General features: G+C 36.2%; 1 protein-coding gene across 2 annotated transcripts in view; it reads right to left on the bottom strand.

Moving 5' to 3' along the window:
- The window catches only part of lhfpl6 (LHFPL tetraspan subfamily member 6), a 244,844-nt gene that overhangs the window by 161,055 nt on the left and 66,651 nt on the right, over positions 1–17,138 (bottom strand). Inside the window, exon 3 of one of the 2 annotated variants that reach the window (XM_073913858.1) lies at positions 588–741. In XM_073913858.1, coding sequence (XP_073769959.1) covers positions 588–741 — 154 coding nt within the window. 2 annotated transcript variants of the gene reach the window in all.

Genomic DNA, 17,138 nt, shown 5'->3' with positions numbered 1-17,138 from the left:
CGGTCCTTCCTGCCACTCTTCATTCTATGCTTCCAAAAGGTGTCCATGTCATGAGTTTGTTCAGTATGATTTGATTGACTTTCTATGTGCGATTTGATAAGACAGAAATCGCAGGAATGACTTTTCTACTTTAGCCAATCACCATAGACAAGAAATAAATTAAGTAATGACAGGTTGAAGGAAAGAAGTAGAGTAAAAAGTACCAATACTGCACTAAACATTTACTCAAGGGAAAGTAAAAGTGCACATTTTTTAAAAACTACTTAGTAAATTACAATTCCTGAGAAAAACGACTCAATTATAGTAGTTGGAGAATTTACAATTTGTTACTTTACATCACAGATAGGGTGTTGGCCTGATTAAATAGCTTAACATGGACATAGGAAAATAATGAACCATTTAAAATTATTTTTGGACCTACAATATAATATTTCAGCGGATCTTAGAATTTTTTCAAAGCCTAAAAGTTTGTTTTTTAAAATTTAAGACATTTTAAAACTATATAGGACTTTGTGAACCCCCTGTTTACTGGTAAAATGTGGCACAAATGTTTAACAATGGCATTTTGAAAGTGTTTTTTTTTTTGCCATATATCAGTTATAGCTAGGTGTAATATATTCTGAACATATATACCAAACATACCAAGATCAAACTGGTCAGAACTGTTGCTGCAAGTCTGTCTGACCTCTTCACTGTCCCAGCCTAAAGGGTACAGGGCACATCCAGACCCGATCAGCAGCCCTGCAGACACACAAATCACACACATCGTGAATACAAACACACCCAAGAGAAACTTTAAAACAAGACTGAAAGACCTCTCCAATCGCTACGAGGAGAAGAGTGTGATATCTCCTGAACAATAGACCACAGGCATTAAAAACAGCACTTCATGCATTTTGTCACTAGTCTGAAAAGCTATTATTTGTTTTACTGCAAACAACGCTGGGATCATTAACTCGTTTTTTTTTTTTATTTGACACAGATACTCGATCACACGCTAACCCAAACTCACACCTCCGCAGAGACAGAGAAGCACAAATCTAGTGCTTCATCAGGACTCAAGATCCAAACAGCCATGAAAATATGATAATGAATGCAGCAAGTAGCTTATTTATAAACAAGCTTCTTGGGAATTCTTTCACATTTCTCCTTTTATGTTCTTACCAATTCAGCAAAAATAAACAGGCATGTAATTCCCACCAGAAACACATAAAGCTGTAGGTTCAATACGGCTCCTCCTCCAGTGCGCTCTAAATCTTTTCCAGAACGTTTCCTAATAAAATGAACAGTAAACCATGAGCCTTCGCTCACCCTGATGCTCATAGCTCATTTTATTATATATCTTTTTAATTTGTGCATTCAAAGAAACACATTTTAACTGTTTAGTGGTAAGGGATCATGTTGGAAAATAATTTATACAATATTATGTAGTTTACACTCACCGGCCACTTTATTAGGTACACATGTCCAACTGCTTGTTAAAACAAATTTCTAATTAGTTTTTGATTTGCTGCAGTTCAAACCGAGCATCAGAAGGGGGGAAAAAGGTGATTTAAGTGACTTTGAATGTGGAATGGTTGTTGGTGATCTTCTGATGATCTATCCAGCAGGATAACGCACCATGAAGTCATGAATCATAACACACTGGTTTCTTAAACATGACAATAAGTTCAATGTACTTAAATTCTCTATTTTCACCTGGGGATACTCATCCCGAGGTCCTCAGATTAGGCGGAGTCACTGATTGGATCCAAGACCAGCGACGTGATGATCCCAAGGATTCCATATCCGGGACCAGGCCATATCCTGAGCTGCTGCTGCGCTGATGGTCGTGGGGAGTGGAGAACATGTGTCTGATTCCAGCAATGCTCCAGGGACAGACGAGTCTTCATTGAGGCCATCTTCCAGCATAAACCACGGCGAATGAAGTTCTGCACAAGACTTTTGGCCAGCGGAGAAATTAAAATGGTCGTGCCCAACTGAGTCTGGTTCTCTCAAGGTTTTTTTTCTTCACTCCCATCAGGTGAAGTTTTTTTTTCCCTCTCCGCTGTCGCCACTGCCTCGCATGGTTCAGGATTGGTAGAGCTGCGCATCGATGAATTTGCTCTTCAGTGTTTGAACTCTCAGTAATGATTAAATCACACTGAACTGAGCTAAACTGAACTGAACTGAACTTAAACACTAAAACCTGAACCACACTGTTCCAGTTACTATGACCATTTATGTGAAGCTGCTTTGACACAATCTACATTGTAAAAGCGCTATACAAATAAAGCTGAATTGAATTGAATTGAAATGGCCTCCACAGTAATCAGATCTCAATCCAATAGAACACCTTCGGGATGCGGTGGAAACAGAGACTCGCATCATTAATGTGCAGCAGACAAATCTGCAGCAACTGCGTGATGCTACCATGTCATTATGGATCAACATCTCTGAGGAATATTTCCAGTAGCTTGTTAAATCTATGCCACAAAGGATTAAGGCAGTTCTGAGGGCAAAAGTGGGTCCAACCTGGTACTAGTAAGGCATTCCTAACCACTTCACCTCACTGCAGCACCCATCACAGTTACAAATGACCTGCTCTTATCGTCTGAATGTGGTTGCATCTCTCTTTTAGTGTTGTTGGACCTCAGTGTTGCATTTGATACTGTTGCTTATTATATTCTCCTAGATGTACTTGAAAATGATATTGGTAATACTGAAAGTTGGTTCAGGTCTTACTTATAGGAACGTTCTCATTTTGCATCAGTTAATGAAGAGGCATAATACATATCAAAAGTACACTCTGGGGTACAACAAGGCTCAGTTCTTGGTCTCTTGTTTTTTTTTCTTCATTATATATACTTTGGCTAGGCAATATAACATAAACATCCTTTCACTGTTATGTTAACAATACCTAACTGCATCCCCTCAAAATATGAGAATATATGGCTGATGACAGTGTATAGCACTGTCACCTTACAACAAGGTTGCTGGTTCGAGTCCCGGCTGGGTCAGATGACATTTCTGTGAGGAGTTTGCGTGTTCAAGTTGGTTTCCTTAAGATGCTCCGGTATTACCCACAGTCCAAAGACATGCACAATAGGTGAATTGGATAAACAAAATTGTCTGATTGTCTGTAGTGTATGAGTGCATGTGTGAATGCCAGAGTGTTTGGGTTTCTCAGTACTTGGTTGTGGCTGGAAGGGCATCCGCTTATTAAAATATATCCTGGAATGGTTGGCGGTTCATTCCACTGAGGCGACCAATAATAAATGGACCAACAAAAACTTTCAAGGAAATACCTAGAATGCTGCCCTTGATGGATGTTCAGTTCAGTCCTCCACAACTGTCAAGAATTTGGGGTTACATTTTGATAGCAACCTGCAATTTGAAGGCCACATTTCAAGCATAGATAAAACAATGTCTTTATATCCTAATGATTTTGAGCAGTTCACTCATGTGCTTCGAAATGTTTTTACACTACTTAGTTTGTCCACAAGATGTCAACATTACACCAGACCATTGTTTACAAAAAGAGGTAGAAAGAACCGCAAGAAAGCACTGAAGATGGCAAAAACAATAAAGCATTTGCATTTACACTCCTATCTTTACTGGAGAGAATTTGTGTGTGTGTGTGTGTGTGTGTGTGTGTGTGTGTGTGTGTGTCTCTCTCTTTGGGGCCTATTCTCTATTCTTTGTCTCTCTCTCCTTCTGTCTCTCTCCCTCCATTTCTCTTTCAGGTAGCTTTAGTTACATTTAAGCTGGGTACAATTAAAATCATTTGTGTTTTATCATTTCATATTTGATCATTTTATACAATTATTTTGTAACTAATTCAGTTGTCACCATCACAAGTTATTGTCATTAAATAAGTTCATTTTCAAGTATTTGTAAATTACTTTGGATTTAACTTCATAAATCAAACTTAACTTTTGAACACTTGCCCGATATTGCAATACAATACAACCAAACTAATATGCATTAAAAGAAGACATATTATGCAAAAATATGGTCAGATGAGTCTCGATTTCTCGATGGTGTGGGGGATGTTTTCTTGCCACACTTTGAGCCCATTAGTACCAACTGAGCATCGTGTCAACACCACAGCTTACCTGAGCATTGTTGCTGACCATATCTATCACTTTATGAACACAGTGTACCTGTCTTCTGATGGCTACTTCCAGCAGGATAACGCACCATGTCATAAAGTGTGAATCATCTCAGACTGCTTTCTTGACCATGACAATGAGTTCACTGTACTGAAATGGCCTCCCCAGTCACCAGAACTTAATCCAATAGAGCACCTTTGGGATGTCAATATGGACCAAAATCTCAGATAAATATTTCCAGGACCTTGTTGAATCTATCCCACGAAGAATTAAGGCAAAAGGGGGTCATACCCGGTACTAGTAATGTGTACCTAATAAACTGGCCGGTGAGTGTACTTTGGCCAAGCAATATCACAACAAAAACATGCTTCCTCTGTTACGCCAACAATATCCAACCGTATCTCCTCAAAATACAACACTTAATTGATCTCCCACATTTTTAGCTACCAATGCTGCCCTTATTTCCGTTTAAGATTGCAGAAGGATGGTTTGACTAGGAATGTACAGTTTTTCACCATCATACTGATCGCTTTTTAGTCATTCGGCAGAACTTAAGTTCAAACTGCTGTAGTTAAAATCCCATTCTTGCATGTGCATATGCTGAGCGCTTGAGTTTGTGCACACTATCAAACAGAGTAAGCTTTGAAAAGCATTCAACTGCACGTACACAAAAGCAAGTACACTAAGTATACTTTTGAACTTAAGTAAATACCTGAATATAGAGTCAACTATCTGTCTAACAGTGTGAATGGAACACATATTTAACAGCTAGAGCGTCTGTCCTGTAATGTTTGCTTCTCTTTGTGTCTGGTTACAAATGATGGGTGTGTGATCATCTCAAGTTGTCTGTGCCCGAGTAGCTGTTGTCTGCGATAATGAAAGGGCAGAGAAGCGAACACAAAGAACACTCCCACACCAGCTAAAAGCCCAGTAACAACGTTTATTTTGGAATAAAGCGCTTTCATTTGTACTCATACTTTGATGTGATGGATATTCTTTGATATATTAAAACCCAGATTCAGGCATTAGTATCCCAGTATTGTAGAAACCGCTCTTTGCCAGACTTACAAAAGAAAAAAAAAAAACATTCTTTGTCTTTAAAATTCTCCAAATGCCTCCTTTTCCCTCCACCCATTCAAGCAGGCCTGAAAATCCATTACTTTGAGTCAGGCACTTATAAAAATGACATTCAGAGTTGCAAAAGACTGCAAAGGAATACAGAGAGGGGAAATAAGCTTTTAGGTGATTTCATATTTTTCAGCGGGAATCACAGGAACTATGAATAAGTAATCGATAAGCTGATATCGGGCCAGATATTATGTGCATGAAGAATTAAGCTTTTACATATTGCACATTTCAGCCTGGTTTCTAAAGTTGCGAGTACAGCAGTTCTCCTTGACCAAGACAAAAATGGACCGTCGCAGTGCTGTGAAACGAGGAGGTCCTTTCGTCACAGAAAAGGTGAGGAAAAATTGACAGTGATAAAGTGAATACGAGGGACGGAGAGCTGCACACACTCACTCTGAAAAATGCAGCTTGTTGGCCTACAGTGGGCTTCTGGCAGTATGTGGCTCTGGCTTTTCAGCTGTGTTAATTCTATAGTTTAGTGAAAGTTTAGAAAAAGTATGAAGTGTACTTTCAGCATATACTAGTTAAAGTGCATGATAGCGTGTGCAACAAAAGTTTACTGAAGAAGACTAGCGTACAAAATGTACAACAAAAATAGACTACAAAACAAGCATATTAACCATAATGGTATGCATTAAAAGAGGTCATATTATGCAAAACACTTTTATATAGGGGGTTAAAACAGCTGTGTGGCAACAGCAGTGTTGGGGGTAATGCATTATAAGTAATGCACCTTAAATAATAATATTACTTTTCTAAAGTACCAAGTAAAGTAGTGCATTCTTTTAAAAAAAAGTCATATTATTATTGGCCAGCGGAGAAATTAAAATGGTCGTGCCGAACTGAGTCTGGTTCTCTCAAAGTTTTTTTTCCTCACTCCCATCAGGTGAAGTTTTTTTTCCCTCTCCGCTGTCGCCACTGGCTCGCATGGTTCAGGATTGGTAGAGCTACGCATCGATGAATTTGCTCTTCAGTGTTTGAACTCTCAGTAATGATTAAATCACACTGAACTGAGCTAAAGTGAACTGTACTGAACTTAAACACTAAAAACTGAACTACACTGTTCCAGTTACTATGACAATTTTTGTGAAGCTGCTTTGACACAATCTACATTGTAAAAGCGCTATACAAATAAAGCTGAATTTAATTGAATTGAATATTATTTGAGTTACATAAAAAAAGTAATGCAAGTTACTTTTTCCCTTGCTTAATTGGCAAAATATATTGGTAAAAATTAATAAATAAAAATTACCTTAGGTTGAATCACACACTCAATGAGAGAGCGTCCTGCGAGGGAACAGATAGCTTGCATTCATCATCATCATCAGCTCTCTTTTTTCACAGCAGATGAGTAAGTGTACTGTTCTAGTAACTGAATAACTTAGGATATTAATTTATTTCAGGTCAGAGGTAAAAAAGTAAGTAATGAAGTACTTACTGAAGACGAAAACCATTTCACGATCAAAACAACTCAGTTCAATTGAATGAAGTGGTTTGAACAGTTCACTTAGAAGATCTGGTCAAAAACAAATGATTAATTGGCGAATTGCCTATCATCACTTCAGACAGACAGAAACAATAGCAGGAGACTTACATTTTTGCAATGGATTCTTATTATTTTGAACTTATTAAAGATAAGGCCCAATCCCAATTCTATTTTTGTACCCCTTCCCCTCGGCCCTTGAAACAGAGTGTAAAGGGGAAGGGCTTAAAAATGTACCCCTAAAAATTGGTCACCACTACAACAAATGCACACGTCATCATATGTCATCGATTTCTTGCTTCAATATGAGATTAGCGATCGCGACTGCTGTAGTTATTTCAGTTGTGTTATTTTTTTGGTATTCGTCTTCAGGAAATCACTGAAGGCAATGACATTTTGTTATCATAATGAAATAATGTGGCAATAAGATCATAACTATACAGTGCATTTACACCCTGGCCATTTTCATCTATGTAAACACTGTAGATGGTGTATTCTGGGAAATTTTCTTACCCCTTGGTTTCGAGTGTGGTCCTGAAAAATCTCTGTTTGAAGGGGTATCTAGCCCTTTCCCTAAGCCCTACGCCTTCAAGCTAAAGATAATTGAGACACTCATACCCCTTCACTTGAAGACTCTTTTGAACACCTTGATAAGTTGCATCAGCTGTGCTTGATTAGGGTTGGAGAAAAACTGAGCAGAGCTGCGGCTCTCCAAGAATCGAGTTTAAGACCTAAGCTCTACGGACATCAGATAATTATTTTATTACTTGTAAAAAGGCATAACAAGTCCACTTAAAGTTGGGTTTACTACAAAAAATACTGCACAACTAGACTACAAGACAAAAATGTGCTAAAAGTAGTATACAAGCCCAATAAAACTAGCATTACTAGTAGCATACGCTAGGCTGCATATACTTTGCTATACAACTATGTGCAGATGCCAGAACTGTTCATTACAAAACTAGTATCAACTAAACAAGTATGCACTCTAGGCAGTGTTTACTACAAAATTGTTCTTCACTACAAGACACTATGTACAATCATTTTAGACGGTGCATAAATCTAGTATTCACTAAGTAGTATTCACTACACAACTATACAGCAAATAACAATAAAATATGTACCAACTAAAATCAGTATATAATTAATATGAAGCAAAACAAAGCTAATATCAAGGTAGCACTGACTACAGAAAATATACTACACAACTGGACTGAACTATAACTGTAAATTACAAAAGTAGTATCTAATACATGTAGCACGTATATGTATATAGCGTGCATAACCAAATCAATATGTACTACGCAGTGTTTACAACAAAACATGTACAACACTTCTAGACAATAGAGTGGTAGTAGTAGTGTTGACCAAATAATTACTATACAAATAGATACTATGCATTTGAAAAAGAAAAACAGGTATGCACTAAAAGTAGCATAGATTGGATACAGTGCACAACAAAACTGGTATGCACTAAGTAGTGTTGACCACAGACAACCACCACAGACAACTACTATGCAAATAAAGACAATGCATTTAAAAAAACATGCATCCACTAAAAGTAGCCTTGATAGGGTATAGTGCACAACAAAACTGGTATGCACTATGTAGTGTTGACCAAACAAATACTATATAAATAGACACTGTGCATTTAAAAAAACAAGTATGCACTAAAACTAGCAAAAATTGGATACAGCGCACAATAAAACTGGTATGTACTATGTAGTGTTGACCAAACAAATACTATACAAATAGACACTGTGCATTTAAAAAAACAAGTATGCACTAAAAATAGCATAAGCTGCGTCCCAAATGGCACACTATACACTATGCACTCATGCACTATGTACTTATGCACTTACACACTCAACAGGATAGTATATGTATGAAGTGGCGTCCCAAATGGCACACTTATGTTTGTTTACTAAACGGAAATTCAAACTGTTTCCCTGATGACGTTTGACGGTTGCCAAATCAGTGAAATAAACGACCGACTTATCAAATAATACCTGCTGTGAGTATAACCGCATTCACCATCGGGAGGCGCTATAATCACTCTTGTAGGAGAATTTTGCTTTCACCATCCAAAATAAGTAAAGTTATTCAACCTGTGCGTCCGATAGCACCTCCTCTTCCGCTATGTAAGCAAACCTGCGGTCGTTGAGTGCGTGAAGTGTCCCTCATTACACACTTCATTTAAGCGGCTGAATGAGTGCATCATCCGGGTAATTAAAGTGCACTTATTATTTTTAGAGTTTTCAGTGTGAACACACTACTTACACTATTTATACTACAAAATGGCGTAGAATAGTGCATAAGTATGCGATTTGGGACCCAGCTATAGATTGGATAGAGTGCATAAAAAACTGTAGTAGTATGTAGTGTTGACCAAACAATTACACAAGTAGACATTATGCATTTAAAAAACAAGTATGCACTAAAAGTAGCATAGACTGGATACAGTGCTCAGCAATACTGGTATTCATGTAGTGTTGACCAAACAATTACTATACAAATAGACACTATGCATTTAAAAAACAAGTATACACTAAATGTAACATACCGTGCTGTGTGCACAATAAAATAGTATGCAGTCTACACTACAAAAAGCAGCACCAGAGCTTAAAATGTGAGAAACTCCAAAGGAATTTTGCTTTGACTTGAAGAAAACAGCGGAAAGTTTGACTCATTAGATAATGATCTCATGAAACGGCAAGTGTGTGCTCAGACAGAAAATATGAAGTGCAGAGCAGTAGGTTTGTGTGAGAAAGAAAGAGGAGATGAGAATCCAGCAGGAGAATCTCGTCTCGAAGGATTCTCATGTTGCTCACATATAAAGATCAAGCTCCGACCTGAAACCCATAATCCTGTTTTAAAGCCTCATCTAAACACAATTCTCTCTCAGCTTGGAGACTGGTGGGCTTTTGAATTTTAATCAGGCCACAAAAACAGTGATCAACTTCAATCTTCTCAGTCCCATGTCGCACGCGCTGCCAATACTTGAGATCCCAGGAAGGAGTACGTTTATATCAAGTGCATTAGAATTAGTTCATGCTAGTCTTTAAAGGAAGACTGGTTAAGCGCAGCATGTTTTATTGAAGAGTAACGTTTTTTATACTATAACTTAGTAAATGAAGGTAGAAATTTTAATATAATTAATAATAATAATAATAATAATTAACAAATTCCTTATTGTAATTTCTAAAGTTCTTTTTTTCTATAAATAGTTATATTTTTTTAAAAACATTTTAGGATCTAAACAGTAATTGATATATTTATTAGAAAAAAGATCAACAAAAACATTAATAATCATTATAATTTTGTATTAAATTTAGTTCATTTGTTAAGTGTTTAATGTTTAATAACGATCAATAAGTTTATAAATCTATTAAAAACAACAACAATAACAACATATTATATAGTATAATAAAATAAATACACTTTGCGGCCACTTTATTAGGAACACCTGTCCAACTGCTTTTAACACAAATTTCACATGGCAGCAACTCAATGCATTAAGGCATGTAGACATGGTCAAGACGATCTGCTGCAGTTCAAAGTCAGAATGTGGCATCAACAGCAAGAAAGCATGGATCCATCCTGCCTTGTATCACTGGTTCAGGCTGGTGGTGGTGGTGGTGGAATTGCGTGGGGTATATTTTCTTAGCACACTTTGGGCCCATTAGTACTAATTGAGCATTATGTCAACACCACAGCTTACCTGAGTATTGTTGCTGACCATGTCCATCCCTTTATGACCACAGTGTACCCATGTTCTGATGGCTACTTCCAGCAGGATAACGTACCATGTCATAAAGTGTGAATCATCTCAGACTGGTTTCTTAAACATGACAATGAGTTCAAATGGCCTCCACTGTCACCAGATCTCAATCCAATAGAGCACCTTTGGGATGCGGTGGAACAGGGGATTCCCATCATGGATGTGCAGCCGACAAATCTGCAGCAACTGCGTGATGCTATCATGTCAATATGGACCAAAATCTCTGTGGAATATTTTCAGTACTTTGTTGAAGCTATGCCATGAAGGATTAAGGCAGTTCTAAAGGCAAAAGGGGGTTCTACCCGGTACTAGTAAGGTAAGGTGTACCTAATAAAGTGGCCAGTGAGTGTAATAAATCAATAATTAAATAAATATATAATAATAGTGGGGTGGCATGGTGGATCAGTGGTTAGCACTGTCGCCTTACAGCATAAAGGTCACTGGAGTCCCGGCTGAGTGTGTGTGGGTGTTTCCCAGTACTGAGTTGCGGCTGGAGGGGCATCTGCTGCATAAAACATATACTAGAATAATTGGCGGTTCATTCCGCTGTGGTGACCTCTGAAATAGAGACTAAGCCGAAAGAAAATGAATGAATAAATAATAATAATAATGATAACTTATTGTTTTATATATTAGTATTTAATTTATTATTATTATTATTATTATTATTATTATTAGGGGCCAAGCACCGCAGGTGCGTAGGCACCTATTGGATCCGTTAGCGTTCCTATTATTATTATTCTTCCTTCTTCTTCCGTTTCTTCCGCCAGATTTGAATGGCAGCCCATATAGGCGTATGCGGGAAAGTTATATAATTTGGCACAATGATAGAGGACAGTATTAACATTAATCAGACCAAATATGAAGTCTCAAAATCAAACTCTCTAGCGCCACCACTTGTCCAAACTTTCATGTACGTTTATCATCATAACTTTTGAACCGAATGGGTTCATGGGTACAATCAAAATTCTACCCGAATGGGTACAATCAAAATTCTTTTTTCCCCTGATTCCTTCGCTCAGTCCGATTCAAACGCACCCTATGACGTCATTTTCCGTCATAAATTTTTTCGCGCTATTTTAAATTTTTCGAAAAACATATTTGATCGAACTAGTCCTAGGCAGTTTCTCCGATTTTCACCAAAATTGAATCACATGATCTACAGACCATTCCAACCTAAAGTTATGGAATTCAAGTTGATTAGACCAACCGTTTTCGTATAACTTGCGATCAAATTTAACGTAGAACTTGCGAAATTTGACTTGAGACGATATCTCCGTAACGCATTTACCAATCCACACCAAACTTGGTGTGTGTTATGACAACTAGGGTTTGAGGTTATATGCGGAGTTTCGGCGCACTGCCCCCTAGTGGTCCGGAGATAAAAAAACTTGCTTTTTGGCTTATAACATCTCAACCTTTCGTCCGAAACTCATAAAACTGGTCTCATTACATCCCGCAGAGCATGTCGAGTCGAATGATGTCTGATTTTCACAGGTCAGCCATTTTGGGCGTCGCCCATTTCGATATTTGGCCAAAAATGCTATATTTTGCCAACACATTCACTTATCATTATAAAACATGGTATGCATCTTCAACCCCATGCCCTGAAAGTCCTTTAAAACTTCTGGAGCAGCACCACCTTTTGGTCAAAAGTGCTTGGCCCCTTAATTGCTGCTTGCAGCTATATTTATTATTATTATTATTTATTGAATCATAATTTATTAATTGTAATATTTATTAAAGCTCTAATTTGAACTGAAATGAAATTTATTAATGTGAATATTGTTAAAGACCTGGAATTAAGCTTTTGATATTGTTAAATCTTTTGTTTCTTCCTTCTAGTGTACAGCTTTTCTGTTTATATGTACTTTATATATCTTATAATGTAATAGTTATTTATTTGTACTTACCTAAATTCTACTCTGTATTTGGCTTTACATTATTCTTTATTTTTTATTTATTTTTTTTATAACACAGCAAGCTCTTAACTTATCTATCTGGGTGGGGTTTCGGGGTTGTTATGATATAGTCATATGCTGTATGCTTTCTATATTAAACAAAAACTGAAACAATAAAAACAATTGGTCACAATACAAAATATGAATAAAACTGCTAATTTAGAAATGTAATTACATTTTAGCTATTTGTTATTTGCAAATATGTTAAAATGTACAAAATAAGCAATCTATCTGAGACTACGGTATACAGCACTTTGACTTTGCAGCATGTTAAAACAAAATCTAAAAATAAACTGCAGACTAGTTAAAAATAACAAGAGGCTGCAACCCTGATAACAATGTTTTCCAGAGGTGAACACACACACACACACACACACACACACACACACACACACACACACACACACACACACACACACACACACACACACACACACACACACACACACACACACACACACACACACACACACACACACTCAAACACAGCTGTACTCATTGTGTAACACAGCAGATGGTCCGCTGTCAACCCTACGCACACACAAAACCACCTCTGGAACAGAGAAGACCAAGGGATGGGAGACAACAACAACATGACGTTGCTTACACAAGCTCAAAGACACAGGCTTCATACCCAGGATGGGAAATATTTTATTAAAACTACATCATAATATTTTCGGCTATTTATTGCGATCACTTTATCAACAGACAGTAACTCATGTATCCACTGAAAAACATATGAAAGGATCATTTACTCACCTGACACTTGTTCAAAACCTATTTGAGTTTCTTTCTTCTGTTGAAAACAAAAGAAGATATTTTGAGGAATGTTGGAAACCAGTAACCATTGACTTTTAGTATACATCCTTACTAAAATGGTGGTGATAGAGTTTGCATGTTCCTCCCATGTTGGCGTGGGTTTTCTCAGAGTGCTCCAATTTTCCCTACACTCCAAGGACATGCGCTATAGGTGACATGGGTAAGCTAAATTGCCTGTAGTGTATGTGTGTGAATTAGTGTGTATGGGTGTTACCTAGTGATGGGTTGCAACTGGAAGGGCATCTCCTGCGTTAAACAAATGCTGGATAAGTTGACAGTTCATTCCACTGTGGCGACCCCAGATTAATAAAGAGACTAAGCCAAAATGAATAAATGATGCTTCCTAAAATTAATATCAACAGCTACTAGTTTCCAACTTTTGTCAAAATATCTCCTTTTGTGTTGAACAGAAGAAAGAATCTCAAACCTGTTTAGAACTACTTCAGCTGCGTGTTTACTTAAAAATAGCTCATCATCAGACAATCAGAATCGAGTAATCAGCACCCAATGCAGAATCTGAAAGAAATGCCCTGAGCTTCACATTCCGCTTACAATTCCAAAGATCTGCTGTCAGGAGCACACAGCTATCAATCAGTGGCGCATTCAGTAAACACTCCAGCACACAACGATAAGACAGATCTCTCTTATCCTGACAGCCCAAAACAGCCTCCAAACAGTCCACTTTCAGCTCTACTGCACTCTGACACCCGCATTTAGAGAGAGAGAGGATCTGACATCAGTGGAACATGGGCTTGAAGAGGCCTGTAGGTAATAATACAAATTTTATATATATATATATATATATATATATATATATATATATATATATATATATATATATATATATATATATATATATACATATATATACACACACACACACACTCATACACTATGGGCAATTTAGCCTACCCAAATCACCTATATATACATATATAATAATGGCAGCACGGTGGCTCAGTGGTTAGCAGTGGTCAGGTCGCTGGTTCGAGCCTCGGCTGGGTCAGTTTACATGTTCTCACTGTGTTTGCATGGGTTTCCTCCGGGTGGTCCGGTTTCCCCCATAAGTCCAAATACATGTGGTACAGGTGAATTGGGTAAGCTAAATTGTCCGTAGTGTATGAGTGTGAATGAGAGTGTTTAGGCGTTTCCCAATGATGGGTAACAGCTGGAAGGGCATCCACTGCGTAAAACATGTGCTGGATAAGTTGGCAGTTCATTCCGCTGTGGCGACCCCGGATTAAGCCGAAAAGGGACTAAGCCGAAAATAAATGAATGAATGAATGAATGAATAATAATAATATTAATAATTCACAGTGAGTGGACACAGAGCTGTATCACACTAGGCAGACGGGTGCTTGTTTAAAACTGGAAATCTTCAAGTAGACCTTTGATCTTCAAGTGGATATCAGAATTAAGACGAGTTGCAGCTTTTGAAAAACTTTCCTACAGTTCACATGGAAGAATTGACATTTATTTTGATAAATGAGGAAAATTTCTAAATTTATGTTAGCAAATATGTAACGAGACAAAATAATAATGATATTAGTTATGATATTAGTACCCCCCCCCTCCTCCTCCATTTTTTTTTCTTTTTAAAATTTTCTTTCTTTTTTTTCATTGTGTGCATTCTGGTTTGGTTTACTTAAGCAATCATTATGATGTCATTTGTTTATTTATTTATTGTTTTTATTTATTTTGTATTGTTCTGCTTTTATGTTAATGCTCTGCATTTGATATTCACCAGCATTTTTTTTAAACAAGAAAAATCAATAAAAAGTTCAAATCATAAAAAAATAATAATAATAAAAACGTGATTTGAAAGAAAGAAAGAAAGAAAGACAAGTCAAATATGACAATGAAGAGCTTATACATTTATTAAGAATAATATTAATAAACACATGATTTAAAAGAAAGAAAGAAATATCAAGTATGACAATATAGTGCTTATACATTTATTAGAAACAATAATAATAATAATAATAATAACAATAGTAATAATAATAACATAATAATAATAATAATAATAATAATAATAATAAAATAATATAATAAGAATAATAAGAATATAATAATAGTAATAATAATAACATAGTAATAATAATAATAATAATAATAACAATAATAATATTAACATAGTAATAATAATAATAACAAAAGTAATAATAATAACATAATAATAATAATAATAATATAATAATAATATAATAATTATAATAATATAATAGTAATAATAATAACATAGTAATAATAATAATAATAATAATAATAATAATAATAATAATAATAACATAGTAATAATAATAATAATAATAATAATAATAATAGATACATGTTGTGATTTTAAAGAAAGAGAAAGTAAAAAACAGCTGTTGTGCCTTAAATCAATATTTCTCAAACATCAATGCTGATTTTTGTGAAATTACGCTACATGTCAGCATTATTCAAAATCAACATAGAACTAAGTCTTGTGTGAAGCGTGCAGTCTTCACATTTCTTGATAAACCCCAATCATCGATCATGTTCAGCACTTTCATACAGTTTGGCACCGGGTAGGCGAACAATGTCAGACATCTAGCATTTCACTTTGATGTCGGCATAAATCTGCTCTTCTTTATTAAAAAGCCCTGGCAGGCTGCGCTCATTCTGATTGAGAACAAAGCCCAGCTGCTTCTCATTCTCAGTCACTCCTCAGAAGTCTAGAACAAATGTCCTGATATAACCGCCATATTAAGGGAGGACAGCTATGCACAACAACCCTAGTATATATTAGGTAGTGTTCACTACAAACATATACTACATTACTAAACACTATGCATTACAAAAAAAGTATAGAAGAAAGGAGGCACAACAAAACTAGTATGCACTTTACAGGGACTAAACTAGACACTGTTTTACAAATAGTATGCAGTAAACAAAGCATTTACTAGGTAGAGCTCCATGACAAAAGTAGAGTGCAGTAGGTATTGTGGTGTTAACTACAAAAATGTACTACATAACTAGATATGATGCATTAAAAAACAATGTTTATGTTTAAACATTGTTTAAAACATTTATTTGACAGTGTTCATCATAACTAGTATGCACTAGGTCACCTTCACAAAATAATAATATACTATGGCAACTAAACTGAACATAGTACTATGCATTAAATTACAAGTATGCTCTTAAGGAAGCATACTAAAAATATTAGGCAGCTAGTATGTTTACTATATAGCTTGATAATATGCATTTCAAAACTAGTATTAACTAGGTAGTGTTCACTGCAAAAATGTGCTATATAACTTGATATCATGCATTACATAACAAGTTTGCACTAGGTAGTGTTTACTGCAAAAATGCAATATACAAATTAATACCAAGCATCCAAAACAAGTATGCACTAGGTAGTGTTTACTGCAAAAATGCAATATACAAATTAATACCAAGCATCCAAAACAAGTATGCACTAGGTAGCATTCAATGCAACAAGGAAGGCACTATGTAACTTGATACGATGTATTAAAAACAAGTATGCACTAGGTATTGTTCACACTGCAGGTGTGTACTATACAGCTTGTTATCATGCATTACAAAGCAAGTATGCACTAGGTAGCATTCAGTGCAAAAAAAGCCCTATGCAACTTGATGCTATGCATTACGAAACAAGTATGCACTAGTTAGAGTTCACAGCAAAAATGCTATTTACAACTTAATCCCAAGCATCCAAAACAAGTATGCACTAGGTAGCGTTCAATTCAAAAAGGCACTATGTAACTTGATACTATGCATTATAAAACAAGTATGCACTAGGTAGTATTCACTGCAAAAATGCAATATACAACTTAATATCAAGCATCCAAAACAAGTATGCACTAGGTAGTATTCAATGC

Source organism: Danio rerio, chromosome 10, assembly GCF_049306965.1.
Source record: "Danio rerio strain Tuebingen ecotype United States chromosome 10, GRCz12tu, whole genome shotgun sequence".
NCBI classification, from domain to species: Eukaryota; Metazoa; Chordata; class Actinopteri; order Cypriniformes; family Danionidae; genus Danio; species Danio rerio.
The sequence above is the reverse complement of the archived record's forward strand: the minus strand, read 5'-3'. Positions and strand labels throughout refer to the sequence as shown.